At 37.4% G+C, this 23,015-nt stretch overlaps 1 protein-coding gene across 3 annotated transcripts in view; it reads right to left on the bottom strand.

Moving 5' to 3' along the window:
• The window catches only part of LOC114283033 (uncharacterized), a 63,751-nt gene extending 41,031 nt beyond the window's left edge, over nt 1-22,720 (bottom strand). The window contains exons 1-4 of one of the 3 annotated variants that reach the window (XM_082877785.1): nt 22,098-22,720; nt 11,515-11,664; nt 10,661-10,738; nt 4,503-4,685 (exon numbers count right to left, since the gene is read on the bottom strand). In XM_082877785.1, the coding sequence (XP_082733911.1) occupies nt 4,503-4,685; nt 10,661-10,738; nt 11,515-11,664; nt 22,098-22,593 (907 nt within the window). In that variant the 5' untranslated portion in view covers nt 22,594-22,720. The remainder of the gene's footprint in view (nt 1-4,502; nt 4,686-10,660; nt 10,739-11,514; nt 11,665-22,097) is intronic. The other 2 variants (XM_082877786.1, XM_082877787.1) reach the window with 2 other exon arrangements.
• Nucleotides 22,721-23,015: the final 295 nt, after the last annotated feature.

Consider the following 23,015-nt stretch of genomic DNA (forward strand, 5'->3'; position numbering starts at 1 on the left):
CCGTCCAGGGAGTGTCGGTCAAACTCGGGACGACATCCCTGTACAAGTTTGACTTCGGAGCGGTGTTAGGTATACGTGAGACACATGTGATATATGTGTAGGCCGGAAGTGGAGGCCGAAGTGGTGGAGTTAAGGTACAAAGAATTTAATTTTGAGTTTATTGATATAGTGTGAATTTTATTGATTTGTACATGTTGAAAAATAGTAAACGACCACAATAAATTATGAAATTTGAGCAGAGGCATGTATACGCGATTCTAGACAATTTTTTTGTTTTAACTTTTTATTAAAAAGATCGATGAGAACTGATAATCGGATGATCTTGGTTATTATAGTTTTGATTCATTTTAGCAATGAAAATTTTAGAGGCAGTTTTAATCCATGGAACGAGCTAATTTTTATTGATTTTTGCAAAAACTGAAGTAAAATATTATTTTGAACACTTTTCGTGTTTTGAAATTTTTCGAAAAAAAATCATCTCAAGGTAGTTTCTTTTCGTTTTTAGTTTCATATTTTTCGGTTGAATTTTGTCTAAGTTCTTCTATCAAGATTTTCTCTCAACCTGTTCAGTTTGTATAAATTCGTTCGCATGTTATTTTAGGAAATTTGATTCGGTACAATTTTTGTTTTTTGAGTTTTGGTCCATTCGAATTATTTAAGAATTAAACGGTACATTTTTATACTTCTTCAGCAAGTTACTTGTGATTGAATTATATTAACTTTATTTTTTTTGCAGAATGGTGGGTCTTACTAACTTTTTATGCAGGGTTGACCGACCATATTTTTATTTTTATTTTGTTTATTTTATACTCAATTTATATTTAGTTGTGTACGGATAAGAAACTAAATGCCACCGTATTGCGGAAAACTACCTATTCGTCTCGGTGCAAGTGGAACTACTTGTCATGTCCCGTAACAATAATTAAATGTATTTTTGTTTGTGTCTGGTGGACATGTGGGTGACAAATCTTGTACGCATACTAGTATACTTGTATACTGACCCGTTTTGTCTTTTGGCAACTTGGGTGCGTTCTATTTGAGCGCGGCCGAGCTTCCTTTGCAGGATTAGTTGGGGCTACGATGGTGACGTGGAATAACTATAGTTTTTGAACATGTCGTTTGGACTTCTTTTGTTTTCTTGAGCTTAGGGTTGATATTAGTTTATGTATTTATTATTTTTTTTTATAACTTTAGTATTTGGATAATTTGGCATGGTTTGTAACCTTACATTATTTAAGTTATTTTGACTATTTATTGTTACTTTAATCTTGAAGGTATTGGTTAGTTATGAAATTATGGTGGATGGTTTAGTTGGTGTTTAGTTTTTTTGTTTCAGCCCTAGGATTTGAATGATGAAATATTAATTGGGATTTAGTCTTAATTTAATATTTAATTGTCCAAATTTTGGGGCGTGACAAATTTTTTATTAAAAGCTGTAATGCTATTTATATGATTCTAAAAATTGAAAGATTTAACATCGTAATGGGACATATGAAAAAATACAGAAATGTATAATTATATTTTGATTTTTATATGAATATTTACTTCCTATTTGATGGGTTGCTTCAAAAAATTATCTTGATTATCACTTTCATTCATTGTTTGATTGTTCAAACTTTCTTTTAGGGTTTAGAATTTCAAAAAAAAAAAAAAAAATATGATATTAATGATAATGGTGAGTTTTGATAGGGTGTATAGCGATCCCGATTTTTGCCGCGACCTTCTTTGCGTCCTGAACTTGGGTTCCGTGGTTGAATATCGTATCCTCCTCTTGTTATCCCCTTTTTAATTCTTTGAAATTGAGTTTTGGGTCGTGTTGGGTGAGTTTGTAACAGGTTGGTGATGAGTTGGTGCAAATGGTTGTTGCTCAGGTTTTGACTCCTTCGCTCGAGCGAGCCTTGGGTATTTGCTTCTTCGGTCGAGCGAGTGTTCTTGTGCTCGAGTAAGGATTGAGGGTCCTCAGGTTTCTTTCCTAGACGAAGCTTTCGCTTGAGCGAGAACTTTTGCGCTCAAGCGAGACATGTGTTCTTTGTTGCTTCACTCGAGCAAGAACTCTTGCACTCTAGCGTGCGTCTGCGTTGGTGGCAGACCTGAAGCTTTGCATTGTACGCTCGAGCGACGACTCCTTGGCTCGAGCAAGCCTCGCATATATTAGTTCGCAACAGCGTGATTTTATATCACATTTTGATCTATTCTTCACTCAAAACCCTAATCCGGCTGCCTCTCTCTAAAACACCCACTCTCTCTACAAATACTCCATGATTTAGAGTCATTCTACCTTACTCCCTTTGTTAAAAGCTAGAGATTGGCGTGGGCTTCCTTTTGATCCGAAAAAGTTCAAGTTTGGAGCATCTTCAAGTTTCTCCTTCTTCCTCTTTGAGCTTCTCCATTTGAGGTAGGGATGTTCTACTCTTTATTATGAGTTTTAACCTAGATGTGTGTCATCTTTGCATAAATGGTGGAGTTGGGATGTTTTGGTGAAGTTAGGGTTTGGGTTTGAATTTGTGAAAAAGGGGTTTTTTTTTATTTTTTATTTTGGACTCCATATGTGTATGTGAGATCTTGAAAATGGGGTTGTTTGTGTATAATGGGTGAAATTTAGCTTTAGGTGCAATATTTAGGAAAGGGGGAAAAATGTCCTAGTTTGAATTAAATAAACTATTTTGTATAAATAATGAAATCGATGTGGGATTATGAAATTGGGGGAATATGTGATTAAATGGTGTAGTTTTTGATAAATTATCTGTTGATAAGATTTATTTATCTGTTTAGAAATATCTGTTTTGGGCTATAGGTGGAGGATAGCTGTGAATGTTGTAGAAAATGCATGAGGATTAGGAAAATTGAAACTGATCAATTGAATTATGTCATTGAATATGACGGTTTGAGTAAACCAATGAATATGTGAATTGATGAGTCATTATATATGACAACGTGTTTAAATACATTGTATATGTATCATTGAATGGGAGGAGATATGGGATGTACTCCATTATTTGGGAGGAGATAGGGGATGAACTCCATTGATAATTAAGTTGGCCGGAGTGTCCAGGGTGAAAGTCCCGAAATCTTATATATTTATGGGTGCCGGTTCCCTCAGACGTGGTTCTGTAAAATGGCAAGAAATAGAAGTGTTGGATTGATGAATGTATTGAATTGTGAACCATTGAGTTGTAGTCTCATTTTGGTTGTTTGATAATAATGAATTCGGTTAATTGATTTTATCCGAAATGGAAGAATGAAAATGAGTTGAGTTATTGGTTAATTATATTGAATGAATATGAAAAGAATATGTGTTGGTCAGGGATGTTGCACATTTATCAGATACATATGTTTTAGTTAATTCTCATATACTGTTTAGGCTTTGGCTCACCCTACTTGGGAAACTATTTTTCAGGTACATGTGACATGCCGCCTCCAAGAACTTAGCTTGGGAGGTTTAGGGGCTGAAGGCTCTGTTTTTGTTATCATTTTTGTTCTTAAATGTAAATTCAAGTCGAGGGCTTTATCTGTAAAAGAGTTAGGACTCTACTTTTGTTGAAACCAAGTAACAACTTGGAAAGATGTAAGCCCGTAAGGCACTCGTTCTATTGTTAACATTAAGGAATTACATGTAATACCTGTTGTAATATAAATTATGATGAATGAAATATAACATTTCTATTATGTTTATGATTCTTGTGAATGGAAGACTTATATAATATTTTGGGGGCATTACAGGTGGATTGGAGTTTTGGAGTGAGAAAGAAGAAGAAGAAGATAAAATAACTCTGATCTCTTAGAGAAGAAGATGTAGAGATTTGAATAGGAATAATAGATTATGGTGTACCATGAGAAAAAAAAAATTATTTTAGGGTTTAATATGTGTTGCCCTTATTGGTAAATTTACATTAGGATATAATAGGAATTAAAATTTATAAATTTAAATTGGATGTACTGAGATATTTTTTTGAGTTCAAATAGAATGCCCTCATTCACTATGTCCTCTCATATTCTTCAATCACTTAATACAAAATCATATGGGTATGTTTGGTTTGTGTTTGAGAGATGTGTTTTAGAGATAAAAAGTACGAAAAGTTGTTTGGTTTGGTTTTTTTCAAAAGATGTTTTGAAAAATTATTTTGAGAGAGAGTTTTGAAAAAAATGATTGATTTGATGTGTATGAGAGAGAGATTTGTTTGGAAAACTTGTTTGGTTTACAAGTTTTGAGAAATTTTTTTGGAAAAATTTGTTTGGTTTGATTACTTTTAAAAACTTATTTGTAGAGAAAATTTCCTAAAATTTTTTCAGAAATATAAACCAAACGAACCCATAATATCTTACTTTTTTTACTAATTATAATACCATAGAACACTACATAATTGTACTCTGAAAGTATCTAATAATCAATCTTATGTAATCACATAATTGAAAAAAAAAAAGAAAAAGAAAAAGGACAAAGCATTGACAGAATTGGATAAATTTTGCAAAATAAGGATAGTATAAGAGTTGGTATTTTTTACCAGCTAGGAGTAAAGAAACCGAACGAACTATAAGCTTGAGCAAACATATGAGGAGGAGCCCTCGAACATTGCGCCGACGACGCTGACTTTCCTTTCTGGGCGGATCGCTGGATGCAGGAGGATTCTCCACATCAGTCCCTGGGGCTGGTAAGTCTCTGATTGTTCTCGTTATAGTTATGGAATCTTCAATAACAATATTCATAAGATCAGAAAACAAAAAGTAAAAATGCAATTTTAATTTATGAGATGAGTATTGGTACTTAAATTTAAAAATTAAATTCACTTTTTAAATTTAACAATGTGACGAATATTAAAATATCTAACACAAATCTCTCTCGTATTTTTTTTCTAATCATTTACTAATCATTTTATTTAAATATATTTAATCTAAAAAATGAGTATGCAAAATATCATTATCCTTTATAAGATAAATACACAGATGAAACCATCTAGTTTTCAATGTGATTCCCAACTTTTTAGTTTTTCTTAGCCTTGACTTTCTTTGATTTTCAAACTAAAATATAGTTTTTGAATTTTTTTTTCTTATAATATTTTTTTATTTATATTTTAGTCAATATTATTTTAAAATTTTTTATTCAACTCCTTCGAAAATATTTTGTATTAATTTAAGGATGACTAATATTTCCTGATTTTTGGATCTATCTTTAATTTCATTAGTTTTTTTTTTTTTTTTAGTCTTAGATGCTCCTAAAAAGTTAAATATTTGTTAAGAAATTTGAAAACAAATAAAAAAAAAAGGCATATTTCCCCTTTTTCTTTTAGTGAACTTAAAAAAAATCATAAATATTTTATTTTTAGGTACAGTTAAACATTTTAAAAAAAAACTATTTGGAAACTTGGCTATTTTAGTTGGCTTTTTGACTATTTTATGAGATATGTTATGAGAATAGAGAGAGAGAGAGAGAGAGAGAGAGAGAGAGAGAGAGAATATAACTCTGTATATTTCAATGAATGAATATGAGTATAAGACTCTTTTACATAGGTGAAGGAGAAGCTAAGTATGGTAAAATACAATATGGAAAGAGAAGCTAAGTATGATAAAACACAATATGATAATATAGATATATATAGCTAACACCCCCCCTCTCTCAAGCTCAAGATGGTAATGCAGAGATTAACTTGAGCTTGGAAAGTAAGTCAGAAAAGCGTCCTGGAGGATGAGCCTTGGTGAAGATATTGACTGTCTGATCAGCAGAGGTAACAAAGATAAGACGAATAGTGCCACTAGTAACATGTTGTCGTATGAAGTGACAATCAATCTCAATATGCTTAGTGCGATCATGGAAGACGTCATTATGTACAATCTGAATAGCACTTTGATTGTCACAATAGAGGTTGGTGGCAGCAAGATGAGGAACTCCCATATCAGAAAGAAGCCAACGAAGCCACACAAAGTCTTGAGTAGTGTCAACAAGAGCATGATACTTAGCTTCAGTACTAGAATGAGTAACAAAAGTTTGCCTCTTGCTACGCCAGGCAATGGGAGACTCACCCAAGAAGAAGCAGAACCATGTAGTAGAATGACGGTCAGTAGGATCCCTTGCCCAATCTGCATCAGAAAAGGCGTATAGCTATAGAGAAGAGTGTGCTGAGTAGTGAAAATCATGAAACATAGTGCCTTTGAGATAGCACAAAATGCGAACTAGAGCATCATAATGTGGAAAACGAGAAGCAACCATGAATTGATTGACAATGTGAACAACATAGGCAATGCTTGGATGAGTAACCGTAAGATAGACAAGACTACCAACTAGCTAACGATGTAAAGTAACATCAGATAATAGGTGACCATCAAGAGGTGTGAGACGAGTCTGAGGATCTATTGGGGTATGCGTAGTCTTGTAATCGGTAAGACTAGCATGAGCTAAGAGATCATATGTATACTTGGCCTGGGTGAGAAAATAATTAGAAGGATCTTGAGAAATTTTCAAGCCGAGGAAGTAGCTAAGGAGACCCAAATCTTTCATCTCAAACTGACAACAGAGGAACTGTTTAAGGCTAAAGATATCCACTGTGTCATCCGTAGTGATGATCATATCATCCATATGTAAAAGAAGAAGAATAATATTACTCTCTGTCTTGCGCATAAACAGAGCAGAATCATGGACATTGGAGGAGAAGCCAAAGTCATGAATGGTAGAACTAAACTTGGCAAACCAAGCACGAGGAGATTGTTTCAAACTATACAAAGCACGACGAAGTTTGCAAACTTTGGTGGACGGAATTGAGGAACCAGAAGGAGGTTGCATATAAACTTTCTCAGTGAGATCACTATTGGCGAGCAAGACTCCAATGTCAAGGAAGCTATGAACTGAAGTAAGACGAGCAACAGGGGGCAAATGTTTCCTCATAATCAATCCCATATTCTTGAGTAAACCCCTGGGCAATAAGTCGAGCTTTGTAACGCTCAATGGAACCATCAGAATGAGGTTTGATCTTGTAAACCCATTTGCAACTACCAGCACTCTTTCTAGATGGAAGGTCAACTACATCCCAGGTATGAGTTTTATAAAAAACATGCAGTTCATCAGTTATAGCTTGCTGCCAAAAAGGGTTATAGCAAGCCTCTCGATAGGAAGTAGGTTCATGAGAAGAAAAAGCAGTAGAACCAATAATGAAATCATGAAGAAGTATAGAAGGTTGTGTTACCTGACTAGAATGACGAAGAGGTACCTCTGATGTAGAAGATGATATCGTAGAATCAAGGGATGCATGAGGCTCACTAAGAGAGGGAATAAAGATAGGACTAGGATGTGGAACAGGAACAGGAGCAAGAGTGGGAACAAGATCAGAAAAGTGGAGTAGCAGGACTAGGAGGCAGAGCAGAATCCTCAGGATGGGTTAAAGTCATCATGTCGGAAGTAGGGTCTGTATCAAACTTATTAAACAGAAGAGAAGGATCTGTAAAGAATGGTGTAGTAGGAAGAGTAGACAAATGAAATTTAGACACAAAAGAGAACATCTTGTGTTCCCAAAATACCACATGATAAGAGACACAGAGACAACAAGAAAGAGGATTCCAACAACGATAACCTTTATGTTTAATTCCATATCCCAATAAACAACAAAAACGGGCGCGGGGTTCTAATTTGGAATGCTCATGAGGTTGAAAAAGAACAAAACAAGCACATCCAAACACACGAAGACCAGTATAGGCAGGAAGTGTACCATATAGATACTCATATGGGGTTTGATTGTTGATGGTAAGGGAAGGGACACGATTGATAGTATAGATGACTGTGAGAGCAGCTTTCCACCAAAAACTTTCAGGACAAGAAGAAAATATTAAAAAAACACGAATACTGTCTAAGATATGTCAATTTTTGTGCTCAGTACGACTATTTTGTTAGAAGTTACCAGGACAAGAATAGTGAGAAAGTGTACCATTTTGATGAAAGAATCTCAAAAAAAGAGTTTCTTTTATATTTCTGGGCATTATCAGCACAAAAAATTTTGATGGTGCAAGAAAACTGAGTTTTGACCATTTGTAAAAAATCATAGGATAGTTGGTATAACTCAGAATGAGATTTCATAAGAAATAACTAGGTAACACGAGTGAAATCATTGACAAATATAACAAAGTATTTAGATCCCCCCCATAGTGGTATTAGGTGAAGGCCCCCAAACATTAGAGTGTATGGGATCAAAAGTGCATGAGATAGAGAGGTATTAGTATGAAATGGTAAAGTAGATTGTTTGGCAAGTTGACAAGATAGACAGTCTACTTTATCATTTGGAATAGGACCTAATTGACCACTCAAAACTAGAGATTGTAAATGACCAAAAGACACATGATCTAATCGAGAATGCCATAAATCGAGAGGGGAACCAGTAGTAGCAGGAGCAGCAGTCTGGATAAGAGAAGTAATGGATAATGGAATATGCAGATGAATGAGCTCGTACAAACGACCATGTTTACGACCTATCCCAAGTATCTGTCCTGTCTTCGGATTCTACATAACACAACTAGTTGGAGAAAATAAAACAGTAAGGCTAAGATCACATAGTTGACCAATGGAGATAAGATTAAGTGTAAGGTTGCAGATTAGATAAGTGTGTGAGAGAGAGATATTTGAAGTGGAGATATAGCCTATATGACTAACATGCATTTGAGAGCCATTAGCAGTGTGAATAACTGGTAAATTAGAAGAAGATGTAATGAAAGAAAAAAGTGTAGGGTCAGAGGTTATATGATTGCAACAAGCTGAATCAAAATACCAAGAAGAGGGGTACTTAGAGTGACTGAGAGAACAGTAGAGGGTGTACCAGAGGTAGATGTAGAGGTAGAAGTAGAAAGAACCTTTTTCACAATGGCTTCAATATCATAAAGTGTGTAGGTTGGTGAAGGTGCAGAAGAGAGACCTGGAGAAAGTTGAGTATGTGGCTGGTGATGAGTAGTAGTCAAGGCAAAGTGAGTCGAAGTGTGATACCGACTATGAGTCATAGGTGGTTTAGAAAAACCATTGTGCTCAAGAGTTGTTTGAATGATCCATGGAGTGAGCACAATATGACTCACAAAGAGGGTCCGGTGGTGTCAGAGTAGAACTGGGTAAAACTTAGTGCACTAGTGAATCCGAAAGGTCAAAACTAATCAGGAATTGGGTCAAAACAATCAAAATAGGCCGAAACGGGATGAAAAATAGCCAAAATAAGAAACAATGCCAAATATAGGATATGGCTGAAGTCAGCAATGCGAGGTGCATGTTAGCAGAAAGGGCGCAGCTTATGTTAGCAATAGACGGACGCTGTGCGCAGGAGACAAGATGACGTTAGGCTTGATGGCAGTGGGCTCGGCTTCGCTTGGAGTGAAACGGCGACTGACAAAAGCGGTTGACTGAAGCAGTGGCTAAGGGCTGACATCAACACGGAGAGGCTGACGTCAACAAGGAGTTGAGGTGTGTGTGCAGGCACGTGTGAGAGTGGCAACGGAAGGATGTGACGCGCGGTGATGTAGGCGGCGTGTGAGGGTATGTAACAAGTCTGTTGGAGATGATTTTGGTGGCGTGGGAATCGTCTGGAAATTCCAAGCAGGTTGATGGTAGTTTCAGAGAAAAATAGTGAGAAAAAAATAGTGACCTTGGGACCAGAAAAGATATTCTGTATTATGGTGATGAGCAAAGAAATTTTTTTTTTATAGCCTTGATACCATGTTATGAGAATAGAGAGAAACTAAGAGAGAGAGAGAGAGAGAGAGAGAGAGAGAGAGAATATAACTCTGTATATTTCAATGAATGAATATGAGTACAAGACTCTTTTATATAGGCGAAGAAGAAGCTAAGTATAGTAAAACATAATATAGAAGGAAAAGTTAAGTATGGTAAAACACAATATGATAATACACAATATGGTAATATAGATATATACGGCTAACAAAATGAAAAAGAGTTGTGTTTGGAATGGTTTGTAGTTTTTTTTTTTTTTTTTTTTTTTTTTTTTTTTGTAGTTGAATAGATAGTTGTAAGAGAAGAAGTAATTGATTGATTGATGGATGGATAAAATGTGACATTTTGTCTTATTGATTATTTTAATTTTTTTGTTTTTATTGATTATTTTAGCTAAAAAAGTCAAAAAAGCTGGTCTCTAAAAAATTCATTAAGAAAAATGATATACAAATCCACTTATAACACCCATTTTTTGGACCCAATAATATGCAAGAGAGATGATTGATTAATAATTAAAAATACACCCAATAATATGCAAGTGAGATGATTGATTAATAATTAAAAATATATGAGAAAGAAAAAATCACAAATGAAAGTGATTAGTTAGTTGGTTGAGCTTGAAAAATAAGTCTAATTTTTTTTTGTTTAAATAACATTACTCTTTGATTAACGATCATAATTTTTTATATTTTTTCCGTTTCAAAATATTAGTCCCTTATTCTATTTTTTAATATTTCAATATATTAGTCCATTTTTAAAAATCAAAGGCTAAAATAATATAAATTTCTTATTTTGTCATTTTTTTAAATTTATTAATAACGCAAAAAATATAATTATGACAATTGATATTTTCAAAAAAATATATTATTAAAAGATAATTTTTAAAAATTAATATTTTTAAAATGTAATAATTATATTATAAAAAAAGTTAAATTATCCGAAAGAGACAATCATTTTGAAACGGAGGGTACTTACTTTCGAGTATCAAGCTTTCTATGCTTTGCATATTTTCCTCTGTGTCATGCATCACCTCTCGCTTCTCAATTGGTATAACTTGCAAAACAGAAAGAAATAAATAGATGTTTATTACTCTGCTCCAGTGGCACTCATATTTACTATTTATATTATATTTGTATTATATATATACGTGGGCAATTCAAATTTTGATATAGTTACGTAGCAGAAGTACAGGACTTGGCACTGGGACAGAGGAGTTACAGGGGTTCAGGGGCTCCCTCTCATTTTTTGAAAATTATACTTTTATTTTTAATTAGATTTTTTTTCCCACTTAATTCCTTTTTAAATTTTAAGTTTTAAAATATTTATATCTCACCTTCTTTTTAATAAATTCTTTATAATTTATCATTATAAATGTTTAATTTTATCAAAATATTATCTTATAATTGTTTATATCTCTCTCTTTTCTCTTTTATTTTTCTTCACATTTATCTTCTTTTTCTTTTCTTTTTTTTTAAAATTATGATTATCATCATATTTAGTAACTAAAATAGCAAATAAAAAAATCATCTATTGATTAAAACATATCTAACGTACATAATTTTGACATCACATTAATCTTTACCACCAAATCAAAAATAGATTTAATTAAGTTTTGTAATTGATATCACTAAAGATTAATAGTGCCCCTATGAATCAAAATTCTAGTCCTGCCACTGCTAGACATCCAACTCCATCTTTCAGGGAAAATTACAGTATGGCTGTATTTGGTTGGACCATTTGATGAAGGAAATATAAAGGAAGAATGAATATAATGATTAAATTAGTGTATGCATTAAGAGTTGAGTTTTGGTTGGTCCAGATAAGCTTACAGCCATAAATGAATCGTTGTAGCCAAGTCCGGCGACTACTACTTGTAAACGCAGCGTGCTTGCTGGCTAGAATATGGATTGCGGAATTCCCTCGATTGTCAACCAAGTGTATGAAGCCCGGGAAGCGACCAATTATTTGGTATGCCAGATCTGACACACACACACACACACACAAAAACAAAAAAACACCATATATAATGATATATAATTGGGTAATGCTATATCTATATAAAATAAAAATCTGTACATCCAATTAATGTAAAAATTTGACAAATTTTTATTTTATAACTCAGGATGTCCGAGTGATCAGTTTACGCACAATTAAATTCAGAGTAGAGCTTTGTATTGACTGGCTCAATACATGAGTTAATAATACCTAAGAGGTTTTGAACCTGAGATCTAGAGAAAATCAAACTCTTAGATCCCAAGCCTACATCACTAGGCCAACTCTGAGGTTTTAATTTTATTTGGTGCAACTTATTGATATTCTAAAAACAAAAGTTACAATACCCCTCCCCAGCTTCATAAAAAAATAAAAATTTGTTAACCTATTTAAATTATTTATAGGGCTGAGCAAGGAATCCGTAAAATCCGTAATCCGATCCAGTCCAGTCCAATCCGATAGGTTTGGATTGGTTTTTTAAATCTGCGGTTCGGTTCCGGATTGAAGAATTAAAAATCCGTAGTATACGGATTGGTTCTGGATTGAACCCCACGGTTCCAGATTGGAACCGATCCGGACCGTATACAAATAGTATATATTTTTATTATACATCCTCCCCCATAGTATCTTCTCTTATTTTATATAAAATCTAAACTCAAACCTAAAACCGTATAATATCTTCTTTTATTACTTTTGTTTGTTAGTTTTTAGTTTTAATTTGTAATGGTTTAAATACTTATGGTGAAACCAATTTTCTTATGGTTGTTTAAATTCTAGAACAATATGTCGCTATTATAGAAATAGATGTTGCTATTGTGGAACTAATATAGCGCTATGTTTATATTTTTATAAAATTAAAGTGTTATATATATATATATATTTTTTTTTTTGTTATTTAATTATGTGAATCCGTGGTCCTAAACCGATCCAATCCGTATTTAAATGGATTGGTTTGGATTGGTTCCATGATTTAAACGGATTGGATTGGTTCCAATTTTTCAGGAACCGTAGATAACGGATTGGTCCTGATTTTACCCCAATCCGATCCAATCCGGACCATGCTCACCCCTAATTATTTATGCTTAAAAAGTTACAAGTAGAATTGCATCAAATAATCTCTAAATTAAAATAAATTATAAACGGATCATTTAAGCGATACCAAGCAATCTTAAGTTGACTTAATTAAAAATATCACTACGGCTATCATTCTGGTCAATAATGTAGCAATATTATATTTTTATATAGCAATATGTGGAAAAATTTACAACACAAAGTCAAATTTAGCTTTCAATACTACCAGTATTAAATTCATTAAAATGATATATTCACTAATAATTGAAAGAATCGTAGTGTAATAATTCATTAAATTTATTATTATTATTATTATAGATTTTATTTTTATGTTTATAATTTGTTGCATTCAAACAATAATTTAATGTTTAATATTCACTCATATCTGATCAACATTGTAAATGTATTAATTAGTATAACTATAAATTAACATAAATATATAATATGAGAAATGTCCCATTCCTCCAATGTCATCACCCCTAATTGCACATAATGAGGTGGACAAATAATACAAACCAATCAACTTTTTTTAAATTCTTGTCTCTCCCTTCAAAATTATTTGTCACCTCATTAGAGATGTAATTAATGGTGAAAAAAATAAAAGAATGGTAGAGGAGCAGATGGTAGAGGAGCTAGAAAGCAACGAGTTGTTCGTGCAGATGGTGGGGGAGCTAGAAAGCAACGAGTTGTTCGTGCAGATGGTAGAGGAGCCAGAAAGTAACAAGTTGTTCGCGGATGTCGGCAAGGTAGCCGAATAGAAGGCAGTGGAAGATCTAGTGGAGGTAAGGATAGACGAAAACATCCTAGAGAAGTTCTTTTTGCTTGGCTCGTCTTTGTCCAGCACTAAGAGAATAGAGATCAAGGAATTCTTGATCTTTAACATTGAAGTGTTTGCCTGGATGCCGTACGACATGCGTGGCATTGATCCAAACATCATCTGCTATCAACTTAATGTCAACCCAACCGCCAGATCAATTTATAGCGAACTCGTCGATCGGCACTTCACCACGCTGAGATAGTAGTTGAGGAAATGGAAAACCAGCTCAAGGCAGGGGCAATCAGAGAGGTTCATTATCCCAAGTGGATCTCCAATACCGTTGTGGTACCAAAGAAGAACGACAAGTGATGCGTTTGTGTGGACTATAAGACGGTCAACAAAGCATATCCAAAATATAGTTTTCATTTACCATAGATAGACTAATTGGTGGACCTAACTGCAGGTCATAACTGACTTAGCTTCCTTGATGCATATCGTGAATACCATTAGATTGCTATGTATGAACTGGACTAGAAGGTTACATCCTTTACAATGCCTAGGGGGTTGTATTGCTATAAGGTCATGCCCTTTGGCCTAAATGATGCAGGGGCAATGTTTCAACGAATGGTCACCAAGATGTTCGAACCATTGTTAGGTAGAATAATGGAAGCTTACATTGACGACATGGTGGTCAAAAGTAAGAATGAAGCAGACCATTTCAGTGATCTAGTTGAGATATTTCAAATTTTAAAGACCCACAAGTTGTGACAGAACGCATCCAAATGCATGTTTAGCGTAGGGTCAGGCAAATTTCTTGACTTTCTAGTAACCAACCGCAGTATAGAAGCCGATCCTTCTCAGAACAAGGCCATTCAAGAACTAAAAAGGACCAACACAGTTAAGGAACTACAGTACCTTACGAGCCTAGCCACTGCTTGAACGCTTAAGGCCAAGTTTGAGAGGGATGACGAATGCGACTGAGCTCTGGAAAGCTTGAAAGAATACATGACCTCTCTGTTGCTGTTGGCAATACCAGTACCAGCAGAGGAACTTTTCCTACACTTGGCAATTTCCCAACATGCAGTTAGTGCAATGTTGGTATGCGTAGTGGGAATACAACACTTGCCTATCTTTTATGTAAGTAAGACATTGCTGGGTGTTGAAACGAGCTACTTGCCATTAGAGAAGCTGGCTTTAGCCTTGATGATAGCTTCAAGAAAATTATCGCACTACTTCCATGCTCACATCGTGATTGTTTCAACAACATTCCCCTTAAAGGCCTCGTTTGAAAGGGCAGACTTTTCTGGGCGAATATTGAAGTGGGTCATGGAGTTAGGACAGTTTGACATCAAGTTCCAGCCATGAACTGCGATAAAGGCTCAAGGTTTGGCAAACTTCGTGGCAGAGTTTGCATCGGGTAGTCATTATGTTTTCCCAGTTGACTTGATCGAGAAAACAGAGCAAAGGGGGAGAAATGCAGTGGGAATAGCGCAGCCCCCACAGCAAATCGCCCAACTGCACAACGAACCATTTAGTGCCAATAGCCCAACATCAGGGGGAAAATAGCATGCCGCATAATTACAAGCACAATCTGTAAGGACGCGCCTAAAAGTGAAATGCTAAGGCAGTCAGGCAATGAGGATCAAACCCTAATGATGGACAAAAGCCTAGAAAAAGTGTTGGCAAACCCCTCAAACCCCTCAACTTGTTGGAAGCTATTCGTAGGAAAGATGTGGAAGCATTTTGTGGATGGAGCATCCAACAGACACGGGACAGGAATTGGGATAGTCTTCATCTTGCCAGATGGCTTGACCATTGAATAGACAATCAACCTCAGACTACCAGCATCCAATAACAAGGTAGAGTACGAAGCATTATTAATTGGTTTGAAGTCAGCCTACCGAATGAAGGCCACCGAGCTAATAGTGTACAACGACTCTCCGTTAGTAGTCAACCAGATATCCGGTGAGTACGAAGTGAAGGATGACAGAATGGCCAAGTATCAGGAGATGGTCAGGAATGAAATCATGAAATTTGAAGTCGTTAGAATAGAGTAAATCGATCGAGAAGAGAATAGCAAGGCATATGAGCTGACTGGTTTTGCGTCGATGGCAGATATATCTATCCCGCACCCATTGCTAGTTGACTTCCTGCCAAGATTGAGCATTGAGGAATCCGAAGCAGCTGAGGTATGCTGCGCCAAGCTAGGCCCTTTCTGGATGGACCCCATCGTTGCGTTCTACAAAGATAGCATTCTGCCAGAAAACAAGAACGAGGCTAACAAGATTAGGGCAAAGTCACAATGATTTTGGCTTTCCCCATCTCTAGCACTATATAAAAAGTCCTTCACAGGATCGTACTTAAAATGTGTCCATCCTAGCAAGGTCGAGGCATTCTTGTTTGAAATTCACGAGGGCATTTGTGGAAGTCACCAAAGAGAGAGATCTTTGGCCTACCGAGCTATAACACAAGGGTATTAGTGGCCGTACATGCAAGTAGACGCAGAAAAGTATGTCAAGAAATGAGAAAAATGTCAGAAGTTCATGCATCAAATCCATCAACCAACCGGAGAGCTTCTACCTCTGACCAGCTCTTGGCCTTTTGCAATATGGGGCTTAGACATAGTGGGACCACTCCTAACCGCGCTGGGCAACTGAAAGTTCTTCATCGCAGCGATAGACTACTTCACAAAATGGGTGGAGGTAGAGGCAGAGGCGCTTGCATCCATCAAAGAAAACGACATCAAAAAGTTCGTTAGGCAGAACATCATAACTTGGTTTGGAATCCCTAAGGCCTTGATATTTGACAATGACACCCAGTTTGACGGAAGAATCTTTAGGGGTTCATACGAAGAGCACAAGATCGAATTCTACAACTCCACACTAGTGTACCCTCAAGCCAACAGCCAGGCTAAAGCTTTCAACAAAGTAGTTTTAGATGGTCTGAAGAATAGGCTAGGAAAAGTGAAAGGAAAGTAGGCTGAGAAACTTCCCCACGTCTTATGGGTTTACCAAACTACACCTAAGCGGTCAACCGGCGAAAGGCCTTTCTCTTTGGCCTATGGCATGGAAGTAGTAATCCCCTTGGAAATCGGCCTCTCCACCATTAGATGCGAAAAGTTTGATCCGGATTTGAATGGAGAGGCATAGCCTTGGAGCTCGATCTAACCGAAGAAAGAAGAGAAAAGGCACTAGTCCACGTGGCCTCATATCAGCAAGAACTGTCTAGAAAACACAACAAGGCGGTGCATCCAAGGCAATTCAAGATTGGATATTGGGTGCTACGCAAAGTAATGGGAAATACTTTGGTACCTAAGGATGACAAATTGGGACCTAACTGGGAGGGGTCGTATAAAGTGATGGGATTAGTAGGAAAATGAGCTTACCACTTAGAAGATGTAGATGACCGAGCTATCCCAAGGCCATAGAACACAACCAATCTCGAGATATTCTATTTTTAGTTCTTTGCACTTGTAATTTTCTTTAACATTTAATAAAATAAGTAGTCATTTTTTTGGGTAAATTTTTCAATACTTATATTTATGTCAGTCTGTATGTAAATCTTTGCCGACCTACGGGCAAAGAAGATTAGCAGGTTTGACCACCAATTTTTTTTGCACTCTTTGTCCGAGATGATTATCTCGGCCAATGAAGGTTGGCAGGTTTGACCAACAAATTTTTTGCACTCTTTGTCCGTGGTGATTATCTCGGCCAATGAAGGTTGGTAGGTTTGACCAACAAAATTTTCGCACTCTTTGTCCGAGATGATTATCTCGGCCAATGAAGGTTGGCAGGTTTGACCAACACTATTTTTTGAACTCTTTAACCAAGATGTTCATCTCGGTCAAAGAAGGTTGGCATGTTTGACTAACACAAATTTTTTTGCACTCTTTGTCCGAGATGATTATTTTGACCAAAGAAGGTTGGCAGGTTTGACCAATACCATCTTTTGAACTCTTTGACTGAGATGTTCATCTCGGCCAAAGAAGGTTGGTAGGTTTGACCAAGACAACTTTTTTGAACTCTTCGACCAAGGTGGTTCTCTCGGCCAAAGAAGGTTGGTGGGTTTGACCAACAAAATTTTAAACTTTTTGGCTGAGATGGTTATCTTGGCCAAAGAAGGTTGGTAGGATCAGTTGGTTAGCCTAGTAGAACATACATTTAGAGTAGTGTAAAACATTTCAAAAGAAACACAATGAGCGTGCAAAAATTTGGAAATTTTTCATTAAACAAATAAGTGGTTACAAGGAGGGACATGTAGCCCAATTACATTGCAAAAGAAAGAAAAAGAAAACAACAAAAGCAAAAAAATAGATAAAGACAATGGCAACGTGACGCAAAAAGGTTGTCCAGCTCGGTCTCTGGATCAGCACCAACTTCACCTCTGGACAGATTGGCTCCAGCATCGTTTTTACGTGGCAGATTGGTGATGCCCCCTTCTATGATCAGAATTGGCTCAGTTGGGCTGGGCAATTCTGGCCGGGCTGGTAATGAACTTTGGCAAGCAAGGTCAGCAGCAGCTGGAGGAAAATTGATTGGTGCCACACTATCCTCCTCTTCCACTTGCAAGAATTTTTGTTGCACAGCACTGGCGTACATTGCCATGTAGCTTGGAATGTAGTGAGGAGGCGGGTTGAGGAAAACCTCAGAGCCAGGGGCCTGGCCGAGCTTCTCTGCCGCTGCCTTCTAATCACATTTGAAGAAGATATTTTTGGCTGCCTCATATTGTTGGACGTAGGTCTACTCAACCTCAGTGTAACCATGGTCCTCAACATCCTCCATCGTCTTTTTATTTTGGCATCCTTTTTATTTTCCAACTAGGCTAGCTCGTGAAGGTAACGATCTTTCTTCTCAGCGAGGGCTTTTTGCTTAGCCTCCTTAGCGTTGTGGACTTGCTCGGCCAATTCTTTGTTTTCCACCCGCAGCTCGGCCAAGGTTCCCTTGAGCACCTTTAGCTCGGTATCCTTGGCCTCACCATCAGCAGTAACCACCCGAGCTATCTTCCTTAGCTCAAACACACGTTGGTGAACAACGTGGCTCTTCTGCATGGCCTGTATTTTGGCCAGTAAATGGCTTAATATGTCGAGAAAAAAGTTCAAGTGAAAGGGAAAAGAAATACAGAGCTCACAGCTTACTAGCACCAGGGACTTGGTAGCTGACCGAATAGCTTTTAGCTCGGTTAGTTGATTATGTCACTCTATGTTGGCGGAAAGACACAGGCTCTTGGACAGATTGAAGGCCAAAGTATGGTCCTTCTCAGTGCTCACGGAGTACGTGGTGGTCATAGCACGACCTTTGAAGGTTATAACTGGTGCCCACACCAGTGGGGAAGAAGGGCCAGCTTGGCTAGAGCAAACAGGTTGTGATTTGGACAGCTCGGCCTCAGGTAGTGCGGTCTCTTCCTTATCAACCAAGCGTTGTTATTCGGCGGACGAAGTGTGAGCACGCTTGCTGGGCCGAGATGAGGCTGCCCTGGTGGTTGGAAGGGTGACGGCGGTTTTGGGCGGTTGATTGGCTGGTCGTTACTCGATCTAGACATCGGTTGTAGACGTAGAAGTTTGTTCGGTGATTAGGGCACATACGACTCTCTTTTTTGCCATTTCTTGTTCCTCAGTTAGTGAGATCAGGTCGATTTGAGGGAGGTTGAGATCTGGTTCGGAGGAGGATTCTAGGAGGAAATCAGTGACCTTGCTTTTTCTTCTACTGCTGTAACGATAGAAAGGTTCAACACCCAGTAGCTCAGTCCAGTCTCTATGCTTGTACCGTAGCGTGGCGCGTAGTGCGACTTGATTAGCGTAGGTGTAATTTGCCTTCAACTGATTTAGATCTGCAAAAAGCGAACAAAGGTTAGCAAGGTATGAAGCATCGAAACAGCAAAAGAGAGCTGATCTACTCTTACTAGGAAATCCCTTGTTCCAGTCAAGGTTGTAGCCCGGTATTCTGGCCTTTTAGTCTTCATAATTGCCAGAGACCCATAGAAAATCGTCGTCGTGCAAGTCTTTGTCCAATGTGCGGTTGACTATTTTCTCTCGGCCTCTTCTGACCTTGAGGTAATGGCACCAACCGTCGTCGTTCTGGTCAAGAAAGTATTGGTGGAATAGTTCGGCCAGACCTAGGTTCAAACCAAGGTGGCACTTTAATTCGACTATATCGTTTATTATTCAGTAGGTGTTAGTGGAGACTTGGGTAGGGTAGAGTCTGGTTTGCCTAATGAATTCGTAGATAAAGGGTTGGACTGGGAACCAGAGTCCACCCTCTACGATAGATAGCACAGTGAAGGGGTAGGAACCGGGCTTGCCCCAAGGTATGGTGTCTAGCTCGGCCAAGGTGAAGTGCACGTCGGCGGGTATGTTGTAATCCCTTCAGAACTCGGCTATGGCACTAGGCGAACTCACCATGAAGCAATGTTTGCCCATGGTCTTTAGTACTAAGGCCTGCTCGGTAAAGTAGCTTGGCCTCGATTTGTTTGCTTGGATTGAGTAACACCGCCAAGTGATAAGGAAAATGAGTGCCTGGCCAATCTAGTCAAGTCTGCAAAGTGAGAAATTAAAGGTGTTATGCCTAAGTGTTGAGCTAAGGCATGTAAACTAAAAGTTTGCTCGGCTAAGATAGTGTGTGCGGCTTTCTGCGTAGTTATGAGCTAGTCCTGTTGGTCCAGGCAAGGTGTTAGCTCGGCCAAGAATGTGGGCAAGGTTTTAGCTTGGCTCTGATTAGGGGTAGGATCTTAGCTTGCTTGTGGTTATGACTAATGTTCCTAGCTCGGTTGGTTTCACTCTAAGTGATACCAACAAGTTTTTCCGTTCTGTCGTTGTGTGATTTTGGATCAAAATCACAATTTTGCTAGTTTTGACCCCAGTTATTCGGTGTTTATCTTACGAAAACCCAGGGGTTTTCCACAGGCTATGATTCAATCCCAATCTAATTTCAAACACATTTTAGTGGATTTCTGTGCTAGGAATACTTGATAGCTCGAGTATTTATGGAAAAATAGTGACGGACATGAAGAACTTACAAGTTTAGCCGTGATGTTGGAATTCCCGCCGATAGAGATGCCTCGTCGAGTGATTGCGAGTTCACAGGAGCAAAAATTAGCTTTGATCTGAGGCTATGGAGGAACAGTGGAAAGAAAGGAGGCATGGGTTTTGGGGTTTGGTTGAAGCTAGTGAACAGTGAATGGGGCTGTTCGTATATATAGGCATTATATACATACGACTTGTAAAGGCAGGAATATTCAAATATTTGGGCAGTGTATGATGGTTGTAGCAGGGATACGGGCGTAATGGGGGCTTGCAACATGTCTCAAACGTGTCAGGTATGTCAGATGTGTTATACAATTGACAAGACTTCTGAAGACTGAGCAATTTGTGGAACGGAGCAAATGTTTTAGCTCGATTAATTTGGGCATTTATTGGCTCGGTTAAAGGTAAGTAATCCCAATTATGCGATATAGATGGAATTAAGGGGTAAATGAGAGGGTAATTTGTGTAGACAAATAGGGCCAAGTTAGGTAAAATCCTCTTTGGAAGTTGGGCAGCGCAATGGGCTGAGATAAGAGCTTGTGTAGCTCGATCTTGGGTTAAGTATACACTATGCTGGTTAGAGATGTGTTGCTAGGGCCTAGACCTAGTTACCTGAAGGCAGTCCTTTAGCGGACTGAGGTGTTGTCAATAAAGGGGGCTGAGCTATGTGTAGCACGGCAGGGCGCCATCCTATAGTTAGGATTATCACTGCTACGCCAAGAGGGCACCGAGCCGAGGTAGCTTGGTTGACCGCAAAGACAGCCAAGCAAGAGAGTATGAACCATCTCACTTATTTGGTAGTGAGAAGGGTGTTCTAAGGATAAGCATTATCCTTGGGAGTGTGATTCTTAGGAGGGCTCTGCTAAGGAGAGTTGGAGTTCTACTAGGATTGTGTCAGGTGGAATCGATAAAGGCTCATGATAGAACCTATGGACAGGTATTGCAGTTCTTACCCTCAAATACACAAAAATTTTGTGTCTATTGTCTATTTACTGACTTAGATATTGAAAGGATTTTTGGCACACACCTGCCGGCTAGCTCACTTGTGTTTTCAGGTAGCAAAATGACGATGTTTGAAGGAGTGTAAACTTGGTCAACAAGATTATACGAGACAGATTATTTCGTGCTCGTATAATAGCAAAACTCATATAACATATGGCAGTAGTAATAATAATAATAATAATAATAATAATAATAATAATAATAATAATAATAAGGGATAATGTTGTGGTACACACACCGCACAGATAATAAATTGCGTTTAAATTTACGTAACAATTATTACATGACAAAAATAGATATTAATAAGTCACGGGGTATGTAGCATAGAATTTGGGAAAAAGTTATTAGGTACTCTTGGAGTACGGTGACGTGGTGCTGTAGGATATTATGATTGGTGAAAATGATGGAATTTATAATTTTGTGTTGGGTGATCAACGAATATAAGGAGAGATAAGAAATGATTATTAGTGAAGGAGTATGGATATGTGGTGCTCTGGAATATTTAATAATTTTCAGAATTTGGGTAATAAAAAGGACGCAATCTTTGAGTTTGAAGAAGTAAGAAAAATTACCAAAATATTCACCGTGGATGGCACAGTGAAGAACAGTTCTGCCGTCGCGGGACCTTCTGCCAGTTTCGTATATTTTCTTATAGCCGTCTTTGAGGGAGCAGCAGATGACGGAGAGAATAATGAAGGCTTTGATCTGACCATGTTGGGCTGCCATGAAAAGAGGAGTCTCATGATTGGCATTGCGTTCTTCAAGAAGATGGCGCTGCTTACGAGCAATTTCAAAGCACATTCGTTCGTTCCCCAACTTTGCTGCGTGATGAAGAGGAGTGTTCCTTTTGTTATCGACCAAGACGACATCATTACTCTGATTGTGAAGCAGCCCATCCACATTTTCCCATATGTTTGTGTTTACAGCCATATGTAAAGCTGTGTCCCCTAAAAGTGTGATCTTCACACCTTGAATTTCTTGCTCACGATGCTCACCATATATTTCCTTAGCCTTCTTCCAATCACCCTTCATCACACTTGTGCACAACTGCTGTTTAATATCCTCCATTGCAATTAAACTATTTGTTCCTCCAACACTCTCTTACTATAATGAACAATGCCCAGCTTCTGCATATATATATATATAGCCAACGAAAGAACTCCGCTTCTTGAAATGTGTTCTCTCTCTCTCTCTCTCTCTCTCTCGTGTTTGTGTGAAACATAAGTAATATTATTCGTTCCTTCACCTACTTGCTGTCTTTTTCTTTTGGCTTTAACTAAAGAGGATTGCTTGTTCAAAAAAAGTTACTATATGAAGTCTTAAAAGTAAATATATCGTACGCATTTAATTACATTTTTTTTTGATAAATATTACATGATAATTTTTTATTTTTTGAAGTGAGACTATAACAAAAGAAAAGGAAAGGAAAGGGGGGCATAATTGTATGGTGTATACTGCTTTTTCCTACTAGCCAAAAGAAAAGGAAAGGG

This window comes from Camellia sinensis, chromosome 7 (genome assembly GCF_055761805.1).
Source record: "Camellia sinensis isolate YWXY chromosome 7, ASM5576180v1, whole genome shotgun sequence".
NCBI lineage: Eukaryota > Viridiplantae > Streptophyta > Magnoliopsida > Ericales > Theaceae > Camellia > Camellia sinensis.